The 14,508-nt window shown below is 40.4% G+C and overlaps 1 protein-coding gene across 4 annotated transcripts in view; it reads right to left on the bottom strand.

Annotated features, from left to right (window-relative positions):
- Positions 1-479: 479 nt before the first annotated feature.
- GALNT15 (polypeptide N-acetylgalactosaminyltransferase 15) overlaps positions 480-14,508 on the bottom strand; it is a 30,280-nt gene continuing 16,251 nt past the window's right edge. For all 4 annotated transcript variants that reach the window (XM_071429291.1, XM_071429290.1, XM_071429288.1 and 1 more), the window contains 7 exons: positions 13,754-13,921; positions 13,059-13,176; positions 12,106-12,300; positions 7,280-7,411; positions 6,148-6,249; positions 5,254-5,391; positions 480-4,306 (listed from right to left, as the gene is read on the bottom strand). In XM_071429291.1, coding sequence (XP_071285392.1) covers positions 4,160-4,306; positions 5,254-5,391; positions 6,148-6,249; positions 7,280-7,411; positions 12,106-12,300; positions 13,059-13,176; positions 13,754-13,921 — 1,000 coding nt within the window. In that variant the 3' untranslated portion in view covers positions 480-4,159. The remainder of the gene's footprint in view (positions 4,307-5,253; positions 5,392-6,147; positions 6,250-7,279; positions 7,412-12,105; positions 12,301-13,058; positions 13,177-13,753; positions 13,922-14,508) is intronic.

The raw sequence follows: 14,508 nt of genomic DNA, 5'->3' as shown, positions 1-14,508 counted from the left end.
AGGTGAATCCTGTTCCATGTGTTTAAAGCATAATCATCCCCAAGAATGATAGCTAATTAAAAAAAATTAAAAATTAGCAGCTATAAAGATAGAATAACCACTATGGCTTCTATCTCAAGTAACGTAGCCCAATTGTTTTTCCAAAACATCCTTCCAAAGCACCTGGTGAATAAGCAGCTGTGAGCTGCCTGAAGGGTGTGCTGGAGTTCACGCTTTCCAGGGACTCTGTGTTTGGAGTTCTTATTCAGACCTTTCCAATGAAACTAATGGAAATTATGGCAAAGGTCTGCAAAATCAAACCCCCTCTAAGATGCTGACAGGGGCAAGCCCTCCTGTACATTTCTGTAAGACTGTCAGGTGATGGCTAAATGAGGGTATTGCCACTGGATGCTTTCTGACTGGGTTTTTGCAGACCAGCTCTGCTGCAGCATGAGGAAAACAAGGCATTAACAAATCATAACACAATGAAGGAAATAAAATATGTTTCTCTGTGCACTGATACACTTTATTCAGGGCAGACACGTGCAGTTTGCATAGCTTAAAAACATGAGCTTAAAAACATATTACCTATTTGCAAGACACTCCTTTTTTACTCTCTTCCAATATGTTTGCAGTTTGAATCAAACTGCTTGAGATAAAATGAGATACAAAGTTAGAGTCTGAAAGCTCTCACTCACATGTCACCTTCCAACTGTTATGGAAACCAAGACTGTTACTGTTCTTGTCTAGGATGCCTGAATGTAGCTCCATTCTTTCCTGGGAATATCAGAAATGGAAGCTATTGCATTTCAATCAGGAGACAGTATTACAGCTCAATGAACATCTTCAAGGCAGCACCTGGAAGCACTTACACGTGGACTGAGAGATACCCTCAACATTTCTGTGCTACAGGATTTAGCATGAAGGTTGATAAACCTTCTGTCCCCGTTTAGACTTCAGGTTAACACATGGAGAGGAATGCTGCCATTGTTTCTCTGTGCCAGTGATGGCACCTCACCTAACAGAACAAAGCCCAACCTACAGCCAACCCCAACTGCATCAACTGGGGCTCGCTTTAAAAGTACTCTGAATAACATTTCAAGTCTTTATTTTCTTCCATTTTCCATGAGCTGGGAGAGGAATAAACTAGGTTGTTTAGTAAGTGCTGTCAACCAAAAGGTGACCTGTTCTGGAATCTGACCTTTTAGCTCAGCTTCATGGGTGGGTTTGGCTCAAAGCACTGTGCCTGGATTGCGAAATTCAAAGAAACAGGTGGAGTTACATTATAAGGTATTTATTTGTGTTATGCTGGAATTCTTTTGCTCTTGCCTGAGTCTTTGGAAGCTTTCAAAGTTTAAACTGCTTCATCCTCGCATGAAACATTTTGTCCATATGTTTCTCTCCCGTCACAGGAATTAGTGGAACCTGAAATGTTGACCATGTCTAAATAGATAACTGAAAGTAATTCTATGTTTTGTGGTGCTCAAAGAATCATTGTGTGCTAGTATTGCATGAAAGATGGGTAAAAATGAGGAAAACATACCAGCATGCTTAGCCACCACTCTTTGTTGAGCCCAGTTCCATAAGGAGAAGAGTTTATCTGATGGATGTAACCACAGGGGCAAAGTCTAAAAAGCCATATGGGAAGGAGAGTAGGAAAAGCAGGGATAGATGCTTTCCCTTGTTTTGTTTTGTTTTTGTTTTGTTTTTTTTTTTTTTTTGTTTTTTTTTTTTTAATTTTTGTGTACTAAGTTGTGTTTATATTAGAGGGAAGTGTGCTCCACAATCCATGTCCCCTTCTGGCTCATGCTCTGGAATTTAGTTCCCTTGGAAACCAAACACACATTTACTCTGTTACTAAGCGAAACAAGTGCATTAACAATTATTTCCTAAATGGTATTGTACCATAGATTTTACTTTTATTTTGTGAAGAGGTATTAGGTAACATATTTTTCTATGGTACATATATCTACAGCAAACCTTCTTTTCTAGGTTTTTAACATTATGTTAAAAAGTAGTATAAATGAAGATGTCCATGTCTCTGAAATTCCAAACATTTCCTCTCTAAACCAAAAATTTTTTCATTCTTCTTTGAGATAAATATCACTTGTGGTCAATTACCATATTTGTATACATATTTTTTAGCATTTACCTAAATTCTGAAGGAATTGTATTCCCAGTGTAGAGTCCAAAATATAATAAATAATACATAATTTAAAAACCTGGCATAGTCATAATTTAAAATAAAGGCATCACATGTCATTAAAACAGCATTTTACTCAGCATTTATGCAATTAAAAAAATTCTCTTTTCTCACCCTAGGTTTGGGCAATGGTCAGGTATCACTTGTGTTCTGGAAGAGGTTGCTATCATCATCTTAGCTAAAAATTAAAGCATTTTCCAGAATGTCACAGGAAATTTTAAATGACACAGCAGAAATAGTAATAGATTCTGATGCTATCAAAGAAAGCATAAGTGGTAATCAAGATGATTGGAGTGATGCCTGAACACAGTGTGGAATCTTTAGCACTCAAAGTAGGCAGAGAATTAGACACTGGGAGTTGTTTTGGACAACACAACAGAGAATACTCTTCATGTCCTCTGTTGTAACCAATTTTATATGCTTAATACCAATTTATTATGATTTACTGAAAGCAGGCAACTGAAAGGCTCTAAGCTGAATAATCTGTTACTCCTTCCTTTCTCTGAAGTTTAAACAATGTGCTGTGCATTTAAAAAAATCCTACAATTTTCTTTCTCTTGAAAATAATGCAAAACCTAAGTGAGTTTCATTAAAGATGCCCTTCCCCTTTAATATGTACATAGGATTATGATTGATCTATACTTTTAATCAGATGTGGTGTTGATGTGGGAAGACTCCCAAATCTTTGTTCTTCTTTCTTAGCAGGCTCTTGGGAAGTGTCATCATTGACTTTATCTTCAAAAAAGAAAGTACCCTAATAAGATACTGAAGTGGAAGTTTACTTGGCTAAGTTCATACTGTGTGAGATCATTCTTGTTATTTAACCTCATCTCTTATTCACTCCTTTGAAAGACAGCAGGTCAGCAGCAATGCAGGCTCTACAGAAGAAGCTTTAGAAAATTTGGTCTTTTCAGGATCATCTTGAAGACCCATGACTGCAAGAATCTATACAATCTTCTTGGCTAAAACTGACAGCTTGAAAGACTTAACTCAGGCTGCAAGCAAATGGAAGCAAACCAGTATTTTCTTCCTAGGCAGACAGTGTTGAAACTGGCTGTTTCCCTTCACTTGCTGTTTTCAGCCAGCACTTCTGTTACTGTAATAATAATAATAATAATAGTAATAATAATAATAATAATAGTAAGCTCATCCCATGGCTTTACAAGAGCAAATGGTTGCCGCCGATTCTTTCTATTAGCAAATATGCAGAGAAGTTGTTACCCTCCTTACTACCACAGAAGTTTCCTGAGGAGTTGTCCTTAAATATAAATAAAACAACAACAAAAAAGTTGTTAATATTTTAGTCTCATTCTCCCATCCAAATTAGACTGTGGACAAGGATTTAAGGAAGGGTGTGCCAAACACTGAGGACTGTTAGTAGTCCAAGTCAATTAGAGCAATTAGTGCCTAATTAAGTGTTAATTTATGCTCTGTGTAATCTCACAGAGAGTAGAAATTTGGCTCAGGTTAATTGGAAAACAAAATTTTTGCCATTACAAGTGGAAACATCTATTACTTTCATACATACAAAACTACTTTGTTTTATATGAGTCGAGGGCACTGTAAAACAAGGCTAAACTCCTGTCCTGGTTTAGCTGGCTTCCTCTTACAGTTTCAAAAATCTCACTTTTTTCCCTGTATCCTGAGAAGTCACAGCATATACTGAAGAGAAGCTGTCTGGAAGCCAATTTTCCATGTTTCCATCAAAGGGCAAACTTAAGTGTCTTCTGCAATAGAAGAGTTGAGAATTTATTGATTCTCACAATCTCTCTATTCCCTGCTTCACAGAATAAATAGGGGTTTTAGCTAGAGCTGGGTTAACCAGGAGCCAGGCTTTTAAACAAGAGAAATTCCTGACTTCTCTGCATGCTACAGCAAACACAAACATCTTTCTTGTCCTTGCAGGAAATGCATCTTAAATCCCAAGCAGAAGTAATGTTAAACTTTGGAGACTTGACCTCTGCAGAGACCTGCCAGTCACCTCTGACGCAGTCCATGGGAACGCTTAAATTGCCACACCTGATTTGCGTTCTTGTTACATGCACACAGAAACAAGTCCTTCTCATCTTCACTCTTTGCTGCCTCTATGCATTTGCCAGAAAGGACATGGACAATCATTCCATTCTACAAGATGAGAGAAGAAGGGAAAGAAAGAACAAATGAAAAGTAAGGGATTTCCAGTAAAAGCTAGACCATGTTTCAGAAAATTTATATACAATATATCACCAGTAATAACTGGTTGTTCAAATATTTTTTAAGCAATGCTCCAAACACAATGACTGGATTTAGCTGTGTGCCCAGAGCATGGTAAATATTCATAGTTCCTTTTGAAGCTAACATGAGTGGTAGGGGCTGAATTCTCTTCCACCACTGTTTTTTTCCTATGGCTACAGATTGTCATCAGCATCACCTCAGTACTACAGGCCACAGCATTTCATAAGGACCAGTGCTTGCCTTAGGAATCAAACCAAATTACAGTAGGGCTGTTCTAGAGGATTGCTGGATCCCTACAACTACAGTAATTACTATTTTCCCAGGCTGTCTCAGAGCATGACATTTTTCAGTCTTGTTGAGGAGTTCCTGCTCTGCTGGGTAAAGTTCACTGAAAAACAGTGAATTCCTCTAATAGGAAGTTTGCTCTTCTCTTACAATGCAGCAGAAAATTTAATGTTTCCCACTGTAAGCTCCACAAAGGGCTCTCATTTGGGAGTGGTCAGGATTTCCAAACCCTTCCTCAATCTGAAAGAAATGGGAAAGGATTTGCCCTGCTCTTATTTTCACAAGCACTGATTCTGATTCTATTCCAATAAGGCCAGTAAGACAAACAGGTAAAACAAAGACACAGGATTTTAGGTAGGATTTCTGTAGTTGTATTTCTAAACCAAATGCTTTTTACATTGACAGCGTTAGTGGGCTTGAGACATCCTATTTTTTTCTGGGTTAAAAAAGTACAGAAGTGGAATTTTCCTTTCAGGTACCTCATCTTTTCCTCACACACAAATCTGGAAATCACCCAGTGATCCCACAGTTACCATCAGCTGCCTTTCCCCCATGGCAGAGCCACCACTGACCTCCTGGACATCCCAGTGCTGGTTGCTGTTGTCTGTCTCCTTTGTACAGTTTTGAGGGATAACCTTCCCATGTCTGACATCAAAGCAAAGCCGTGGAGCAGAACCAAGCAAGATTTCCTTCATGTTATATTCAAAGTGCTGGGAAAGGAAGGGTTTGTTTGAACAATGATGGATGGACATCCCAGTTCATTTTTAAAGGCTAATTCTAAAGACAATTTCCTGTACATGTTTGTTAAGATGCAATCCAAACATGAGTTACAGAGACCCAACAGCCTTGACCCTTCAAGCAGTTCCCCCTGCTAGCTAATTCTGGCATAACTATTTACCCAAGGAAAGGCTTTGTGAACTATGATTATGTGTGACATAAACCCACCCTGTCATAAAATTTTCCAGTTTCATAAATATTTGAACAGAAGGGTGTTTCTGACAGTGTCTTCACATGCTGCAGTTTGAAATGTGCTTGCAGCTCACCCTGAGCTAGACCGATGCCAGCTAGGGAGTGTAAATGAATTTTTTCCTGCCTAAGATTGCAGTTTAGGCATTAATCTTCAGATTAAGTCACTAAGGGAGAATCCCCTCCTCCCCCTCTATATTTTGGAATTGTTAAGTATTTTTTACTCACAAGCTTTCTCTTCCCCAGACACTACCAAATATACTAAACAAATAAGTGCTTAATTCTGTCTTCTGGAGCAAAGTGTGGGTATCTGCCTCAGTGACACATGGGGACATTGGCATTTTTTGAGTGGCACTTAGCTGTGGAAGAGTGGGCATTGTTGCTTTAGCACGTGCTAATTTTGAATATTTAGTGTCAACCCAGCCCCTTACATGTTGGGGTGCCTGTCTTCTGCATGGCTCCCTGGGTCTGACACAGTGCCTATACACTCAAAGTATTACCTGGGTGGGACTGTCACTGCAAGGGGAGAGCTCAATAGACCCTTCTGCAGTAGCTCTTCCAGGCCTGTAATCTGCACAGAAGCCAACACCAGTATTGTAAAGCTGTAAGTAAAGGTTTATACTGAAATAAATCACAATTGGATACAAACAAAATATCCTTCACCTAACATTTTGTGATTGTATCCCTTTATGATATATGATTTTGTTCATAAATCAGGCAGTATTTCTTTTCTTTCAGACTTGGTCTTGCATATTGATCTTGCAAACTAATGTGATATAAAAGGCAGACCCTTTCATCAAGGGTCAGTTACCCAGTGAGTTTTGTTTAAATTAGAGAGATCCACTTTTGGGTTTAACTATTATGATAATTAAAAGAAAGGTATCTAAATGTTTATGCTAGTGAAAAATTGCACTTCAACAGGACACTGTAGTCAGAAAAAACACAAGATATTCCTGAAGAAAAGAAACGTGACAATTCCTGTGATCCAAACTCAGTTCTTACACTTTTCTCAAGCTAACTTTGAAAATAAAGAGCACTCAAAATAGTTAAAGGACACAGTAAAATCTGGCTGAAGATAGCTGAGTGTGAATTAATTAGTAGACCTTGTTGCCTTGTTGGGGGAAACTCCCTTCCAGTAAGGCTGCTGGGAATAAATTCATATTCAATGAATTATAATTATCAACTCTGTATTTAAAAAAACCCAACATTCCCTGTCCTGTACACAGTCAGCCAGGGAACTGCTATTGCTATCACTTCTCTCCTTTAGGAAGTGCAGGACTGAAGAAATCCTTTTTTTCTCTTTGTGCACATGGGTCAGCACAGAGATATCTTGGCTGCTGTCACTTCTGCCATCTGCATGAGGCAACACAGTTCTTTTCCTTTACTAATGGCACCTGAAGAACCTAAGGTTAGGATCCTCTGAGCTGTGACACTGAACTGAGTCAGACACTCTGGGTTCAGTTCCTGGCTGGTTTTCAACATTTATGTGAGAATTTGGGCCAGCTCTTTGTCTTTTTCTTTCTCCTCCCACCTGGTTGCATTGCCTGTTTGGACCGAGTACTCAGAAGTGACACTGGAGTCTTTGAACAATGCAAAAAAGAAGATCATTCTTTATAGTGTGTTTTCTCTTACCTTGCCAGAGAACCTTGGTGTGTCTCCAGACTGGGAGAGTTCAGGGTACACATTTGATAGAAACCACTGAAAATTTCTACAGCCCAGTCTCTTCTGTAGCTGAAGGCGCTCGCTGCAGTCTGGCTTTTCTGCCTTTATGGAGAAAGGGCAGCAAGGTTATTGGTGTATTTGTGTTAGAGATGCTAGGAGTGGAAATGACAACACAGGAATTATTTCTACCACCTTTTCTATCCTGAATGTTACAGATATTTAAATGTATCTCTTATGACATATGCAAAGGGGGAGATCCAGCTTTAGCCTTCCTCAGACTTTGTGCTAAAACAGCTACAGTCTGGCATCGAGACAGAAGTGTTTCAGAAGTAGCATACATTGTGAAATGTCCTCTAAAAATTATTATTAAGATAAGTCAGTCTTTGTCATATTTTTATTTTAAAAATCAGGACCAAGTTTGATAGTTGTTGCACTGGAATTCAGTGGGATTGTATTAGATTGCCATTTAATATGGAATTTTTCCCGCTGATAAAAACTCAATTTCCTGGCCTTTAACAGCCCAAATTATCCAGTTACTGTCAGTCCTCTATGATCAGAGGGAATAAGTGATGACAGAATTTAACCCAAAATATAGTCTATCACCTATTATCTGTCTATTATCTGACAGTTACTAAATCTAATGAACAAAGGTGTTCTGCAGCTATAATACATAAAACCTTTCCTATGATTTCTCCATTTTCTTGAATTATAAAGACACAATATCAGCTCTCAACTTTCCTGGTAGCGATTCTTTTATGAAAAAAGACAAGTGCCTTCAACCCTTGGTGCAGCTAGAGGCATCTGTACTGCAAAGGCTGACAGACTGAATATTTGAGTGTATTCAGCACTAAAGATGACTAACGGGGTTCTCAAAACCTCTAAGCATTTATGTGTCTAATTCTGCAGTTTCAAAACCACACGAAACACTTTTCTAAATCTCTCAGTGCCCAAATATTAAAAACATCAAACAACCCTTAAAAGTTTCTCTCCTCTTTCTTCCCAGCAGTAGATCTCCCCTCTTCATGTTTCTACTTTTTAAAAAATGCAGTTTGGGATGGGATTCCAGGAAACCGGTCTGGATTTCTTCATCAAAAATTAAAATTGGCAACGTAAGCATAGAATTGCCCGTAAATAACTTTTTCCCAGATCAGCTTTTTCTCTGTATCCATAAAAAAGAAAGAAAAGGACTTTGCAGCATGGAAAACACTGACAAATTAAGGGCCTTGGTGATCCAAGGTGAGGTGTCAGTCTCTAAAGGCAAGGATCAATCATTCCATATGGATTGGTTTGCCAGCCTTTGTAAATTCCACAGGCAAAGCTCAACAGTTGCAGTATGTTAAAGAGAGCCTCATACTTCAGTGTATTTCTTAGATTCAATAAGCATAACAACAAAGCTTAGCAATTCTGCACCACACAAACCTGTCCTCTAGAGGTTTTCTTGGAAAAGGGAGAGACAGAAGTAAAACGCTTCCCCTAAAAAGACATGTTCCTCATGAGACCCTGCCCTGGCTGAGGAAGGTAGTGGCAGTAAATCTCATTTTATCATACTAGTTACAGTCTGCATTTGATGCTGAATAAATGGTGTAAATAAGGTAAAGAAAGTCATTGTCCCTATAAACCAACCTGAAAGGAAACTGTTCTTATAAATTCCATATGCAAACCACACAAGAAAAGGAGCAAAAGAGCTGGTGGCTGAAGTAGTAAAGAGCTGAGAAGAGCCTAATTCATCTCTTTAATGCTCACACCACAGGCATTCTGTGCAAGATGTGATTCAGACCATAAACCAAGAAGAGTTATAAAGCCACCTAAATGGGGGTCACTGGTTGTTTTCTGCAGTGAGCAATGGTGGTGATGAAGACTCACGTAGAATTCTATAGTGGCCCATAGGTGGCTCTGCTCACCCTCTCAGCGCAATAAATCCCCTCAGGGCCCTTTGCCGCTGTGTGGCAATAATGTCCTTGCTTGCCTGTGCCTTTTGAATAACATCCCGCTGCACTGACAGCCTGAAAACATCGGCTGTGAAAGAAAGGAACACACAAAAAGGGCCATTTATGTTACGGTACGCTGCACACAGAGATCATAAAATTGATCATTTGAGGGAGCATCATACTCAGAAGTAGTAAAAGTATTCTGGCTAGAATAAACTCAGGCAAAAGGTCATGCTGCTTACAGCTAGCAAGCTGTATCATTGGTGACTGTAGTTTTTAGTAGAGAAAATTGCTTCTGAGCTGACAAGAAAAGCCTTCAGGGAATTATTAAATGATTTAAAAACCTCACTGCCCATTTTAAAAAGCTTGGTCTAGTGGCTATAAACCTTTGTGAATCAATTGACAAGCTCCTGGCCAGTGAAGTTCAAACCTGCAACACAGACAATGAGGGAGGATCTTTTAAAAATATGTGAAAATAAGAGTAAAAAAGGAAACACAATAGTTCCAGACTCTACAATTAGTTGGCTCATGAAGAGGCAGATCCACTGGTGAGCATAAGGAGGTCAGGCTAGGCAGCAAGAGAGAAGTCACACTGATACACAGTCCTATTCCTCTCCCCACTATAATGCAGCTCCTGCTGGATCTGGCTTTCTTGGGTGATGGTCAGCCCTGAATGAATGAGGCATGCAGGACAGGTATTACTGGTGCTCACAGTGCAGGTGAGCTCATTAAAGCCTTCAGGATTGGTGACAGCCCTGGCTGTAGCAACCAAGGCCTTGAGTTTGTGATCTCAAGGAGTGTGAACCTGGTGAGGAGCAGAGTTAAGACCCTGAACTTTGCAAGAGCAAGATTCCAGCTGTTTAAGGAGCTGGTGAAAAAGATGCCCTAAGAAACTGTCCTTAAGGGCAGAGGTGTTGACCAGAGTTGACAGCTCTTTAAAGCCACTTTTCCTGCAGTGCAAGAACTCTCTATCCTAGTGTGTAGGAAATTGAGCAAGGCAGGCTATAAATTAACATGGCTGAGCAAGGATCTGCTCCTCAAACAGAGGAGTAAGAAAGAAATGCACAGACAGTGAAAGCAGGGACAGGTGACCTGAGGAAGGTACAGGGATATTGGTCTGAATGTGTCAGGGTGGGGACAGGAAAGCCAAAGCAAAGCTGGAACAGGACTTGGCAAGGGACACAAAGAATCACAAGAAGGGATTAATTCTATAAGTACATAGGTCAGAAAAGAAAGGACCAGGTGAGTGTAGCCCCCCCTTCCTGCTGATAACCAAGAAGAGTGAACTGGTGGCGACTGATACGGAGAAGGCTGAGTTGTATTCCTTAGTCTTTGCTGGCAGTCAGGCTCTCCATTCTCTCAAGACCCTGATCCTCTGAGTGAGTGGGAAAGGGGAAGGAAATTCCTCCTCCTACAAGGGAAGAGCAAGCTGGGGATGACTGGATGAAACTGAATAGAAGTGAGGGCTTCAGGGAGAATTTAGAGCAGCCTCCCAGTACCTAAAGAGGACTTACAAAAGAGCAGTAGTTTTAAACTCAAAGAGAGCAGGTCTAGATTAGTTATTGGGAAGAAATCCTTTACTCAGAAGGTGGTGAGGCGTTGGCACAGGTTGCCCAGAGAAGCTGTAGATGCCCCATCCCTGGAAGTGCTCAAGACCATGCTGGATGGGGCCCTGAGCAACCTGATCTAGTGAATGGTATACTTGTGCATGGCAGGGGAGTGGGAATGAGAGGATCTTTAAGGTCCCTTCCAACCCAAACCATTCTCTGATTCTATGAAACACAGGAGCAGATATGAATGGGAAACTGCACAGCACTTACTCATGCTCTGCCTAAACGCTTTCAGTGATTTTTTTTCTCCTTAAAAGCCTGACATTGTTAAATGGTACACTTTCATTCAAAACTGCTTACAAGTTTGTCCACTGCCTTGTAGAAAGAATATGATTACAAGAAAAGGTACCGGAGCCAGAGAATTCCTGAGAACTGCAGCAACATTAACATTATTAACAACATTAACTCCACAAACAACATTCCCCACAGCTGCAAGACTCCCAGTAAGCAAACATCCACTTGTTTGTAATACAAGGGATATACAGTTCCTTGACCACCCCTGATCTGCCATGGAGATTGTACTTAAAAAACAGGTGTGGCCATTCTGTAGTTATTGAATGGTGTGTAACCTGCAGATGGTTCAACTGTAGGTGCCTGTCAGGGCTATACCACACATCTGCCTGCAAGCCTGTCCTAGCTTACAGGCTGCTGGGAATCCAAATTCCTGGAGGAATGTCTAGTCAGATGTCCACACCCTGCTTCTAATGAAAAGGTAACTTGTAAATAGTGGCATGTTGAGATCTGACTTTCTCGGTTCAGTTGCTTCTGGATGCGTCAGTTCAGGGAAAAAAAACATACCTTTACTGTCACTAGACCACTCAGATATGTTCCCTTCCAGGAGAGACTATAATTTGCCACTTGCCTGTGACTAACACTGAATATCCTCATGAACCCTATGAGGAAAACCAGAAACTGAGAATGAACCCTCTAGGACATCCTTTGAGCACACAATGCTGCAGGTTTCCCCTTCAGATGCATCACAACCCTCCATCAGTGACAAAACAAACCACAGCTTGTTGGGGAGTCATTTGGAGAAGAGATTTTACTCCATAAGATTTGATAACTTCAGCACAAAGCTGAACTTAGGCACAAGTTTCTCTCTCTCCTCCTTGATCTGACAGCCCTTTCACCTACTGGAAGGTTTAATAAAAAGATTATCCCCTGCATCTGACTGCATACAGATACCACCACTCCTATTCCTCTCCCTTCACCTATCTCTACACAAACCTCCAAAACAAACCACTAGAGATGCTTTTACCTTGCTGATTAAGAAAGCCACTGTATCATGCTTGTAGAAGTTCTCTTTAAAGGAGCCCAGCCAGGTCTCTGCTATCCGGATTTTGTTCCTCACAATGGCCTCTTCATAGGAGAAAGCGCGGGGGAAGTGATTTCGATAGACGTGCCCAACTCGGGAGCATGGGATAATTTCTACAGAGCCACCACAGAGCCAGGTCTGAAACACAGGTGAAAGCACAAATAGAGATTACCTTATTTAGATTACTTCTATCTGAAAGGGAGAAGCTCTTTTACTCTAGGCTCCGCTTCAGAAAATCCCAGAAACAGCAGGAGCATTATTATGTGCTTCTTCATACATTGCTCCCCACAGACACAGAGAAGATACTGGGCATTGAGACCTCTGATTTCACCCAGTATGGCTATTATGCTTTTATGTTTTTCTGTGCACAAACAGTGCAGAGTAGTGGAGAGATCTGGGTGCACAGCTTCCCTTGTCTGGGACAATAAAAACACTATGCCCCTTTGTGCCTGCAATTTTCATTGGTTTTCAATATCAGTTACTCTCCGTATTCAGCAAAAATCAATGCAAAGGATTTAATATAAACAATTTGCTATTAAAACTACGGGCTGGCAAAGAAATAAAGCTACTCTCCCTTTGGTGCATGTTAACATGCCAGAATAGAAGAGGCAGCTTTCAGAGGGTGCCAAAAGCAGTGACTCAGGCCTCAGGCAGATAGTGATAGCCAGCAAAACTTCCTTCTTCTGACATAATGCTCCTAACTCACAGCAGCTGCATGTTCTTGTATAGTCCTGACAGGCTGTGGAGCGTGGGGATTGATTCCTGCAGGGAAGGTTGTAGTCTGCATAACCAAACATGTTCTGCACTGTTTTTACAAATATCTTCTTCCTTTTTCACTCAGGTTCCTTAAAATTGCAATAGTTACCACATCTTGATGTTTTAATTAATGTCCTTACCCTAATGGATAGTTCCAGGTTTTCTGCTCCCCACATGGTCATGTCAGAATCGTAAGCTCCAGTATTTTGGAAGTAATGTCGATCCATGGCCACCACTGCACCAGCTACTGCAGGACTCCTGTGTAGAAAACAGTTTGGAAGTGAACACCTTGTTTATGGATAAGGAATTACACAGAGGGTGAAAATTCCACCATTTCCATAGAGAGAGTATTACAAAATGATCCAATACTGCTCCATATAAGCTTGAACAAACTGATTATCTAACCAAAACTTGGGGAAGGGAGCTAAGAGCTGAATTATCAAATAAGACTCAGAACAGTGGGGAACATTGCACACATGTACATTCAAAACAAGAGATAAACATATCATGAGTAAGACATCTTTTTTAACTCTGTATGACTTGTCTTTTGCTTTCCCTACAAATCTCCACACCTTGTCTAGTCAGGCTGTTCTCTAGTTGTGTCAATGTGTGGAAAATATTTGTCACATTGAAAGTGTGACTGCAGTCTAGTTAGAATGATTACTAAAGGCCAAAAACCAGCACAAACAAAAAAACTATCCCTTAAGATTTATTAATTGAGCATGTGCAAGTAGCCACACCTTTCTCTTGTTAGCTGGAAGATGACCCAAGATGACCCAAACTGTACAGTTTTGCTGCTGAGCTGAGCAAGGCACATTGTCTGATGGACTGTTACCTGATAGGGCTGATGGGAGACTGTCGTACCTTCTCTTCATGCTCTGGCACTGGCTCCCAATGAAAATCTAATTTCCAATCAAAAACACCTCGATGCAAGCCCACAGAGTGATAGTACTGAAAGGTCTTCCAGTCTATAACATCTATGACAGGGGAGATGACACTGTTTCTGAAAAAGACAATACCACTTATTTCCCAAACCAAAGCATAAAAGAAGTCCATTCCTCTCTTAGTAAACATTAGTTCTCCTCTTTGACACTGCCAAGCACAAGCAATCCTCTAAATGCTGAGTGCCCTTAGTTTCCCTGCTGACAGAAGCTCATGCTTGTTGTGTGGGAATACAGAGCATGCAATGAGGAATCCAAAGATCAATAATTCACTGATACCCTGTACCTTGCATTGTCATATAACACTATCTAGGATATTGTTAGGAGTTAAGCATCAGAATTCTTGTAAAGCTATTTTATACAGAGGCCCCGGCCTCTGATGCTGCAGGCTCTGCATGGATGCAAAGTTTATAGAAGAAGACGATTTTGGCCTCTCACCCTTTACCATCCTCTGATTTTCCTGTAAATGTTGCACACACTTCATGAGTTTGTCACATCAGGCCAATAAAGACTGCACTTATCCTTAGTTTGTTCTGCTGGTTGTTTTGAAAAAATATTTATTACTGAGTTCATAAGCCACTGCCTGTTTGTATTTTATCACAATCTTAGAATGCTCTTGCAAATGCACTGTCCCATGGTGGAACCTACT

Source organism: Agelaius tricolor, unplaced genomic scaffold, assembly GCF_023055355.1.
Source record: "Agelaius tricolor isolate 1412-34295 unplaced genomic scaffold, bAgeTri1.0.p SCAF_6, whole genome shotgun sequence".
In the NCBI taxonomy this organism is placed as follows: Eukaryota; Metazoa; Chordata; class Aves; order Passeriformes; family Icteridae; genus Agelaius; species Agelaius tricolor.
The sequence above is the reverse complement of the archived record's forward strand: the minus strand, read 5'-3'. Positions and strand labels throughout refer to the sequence as shown.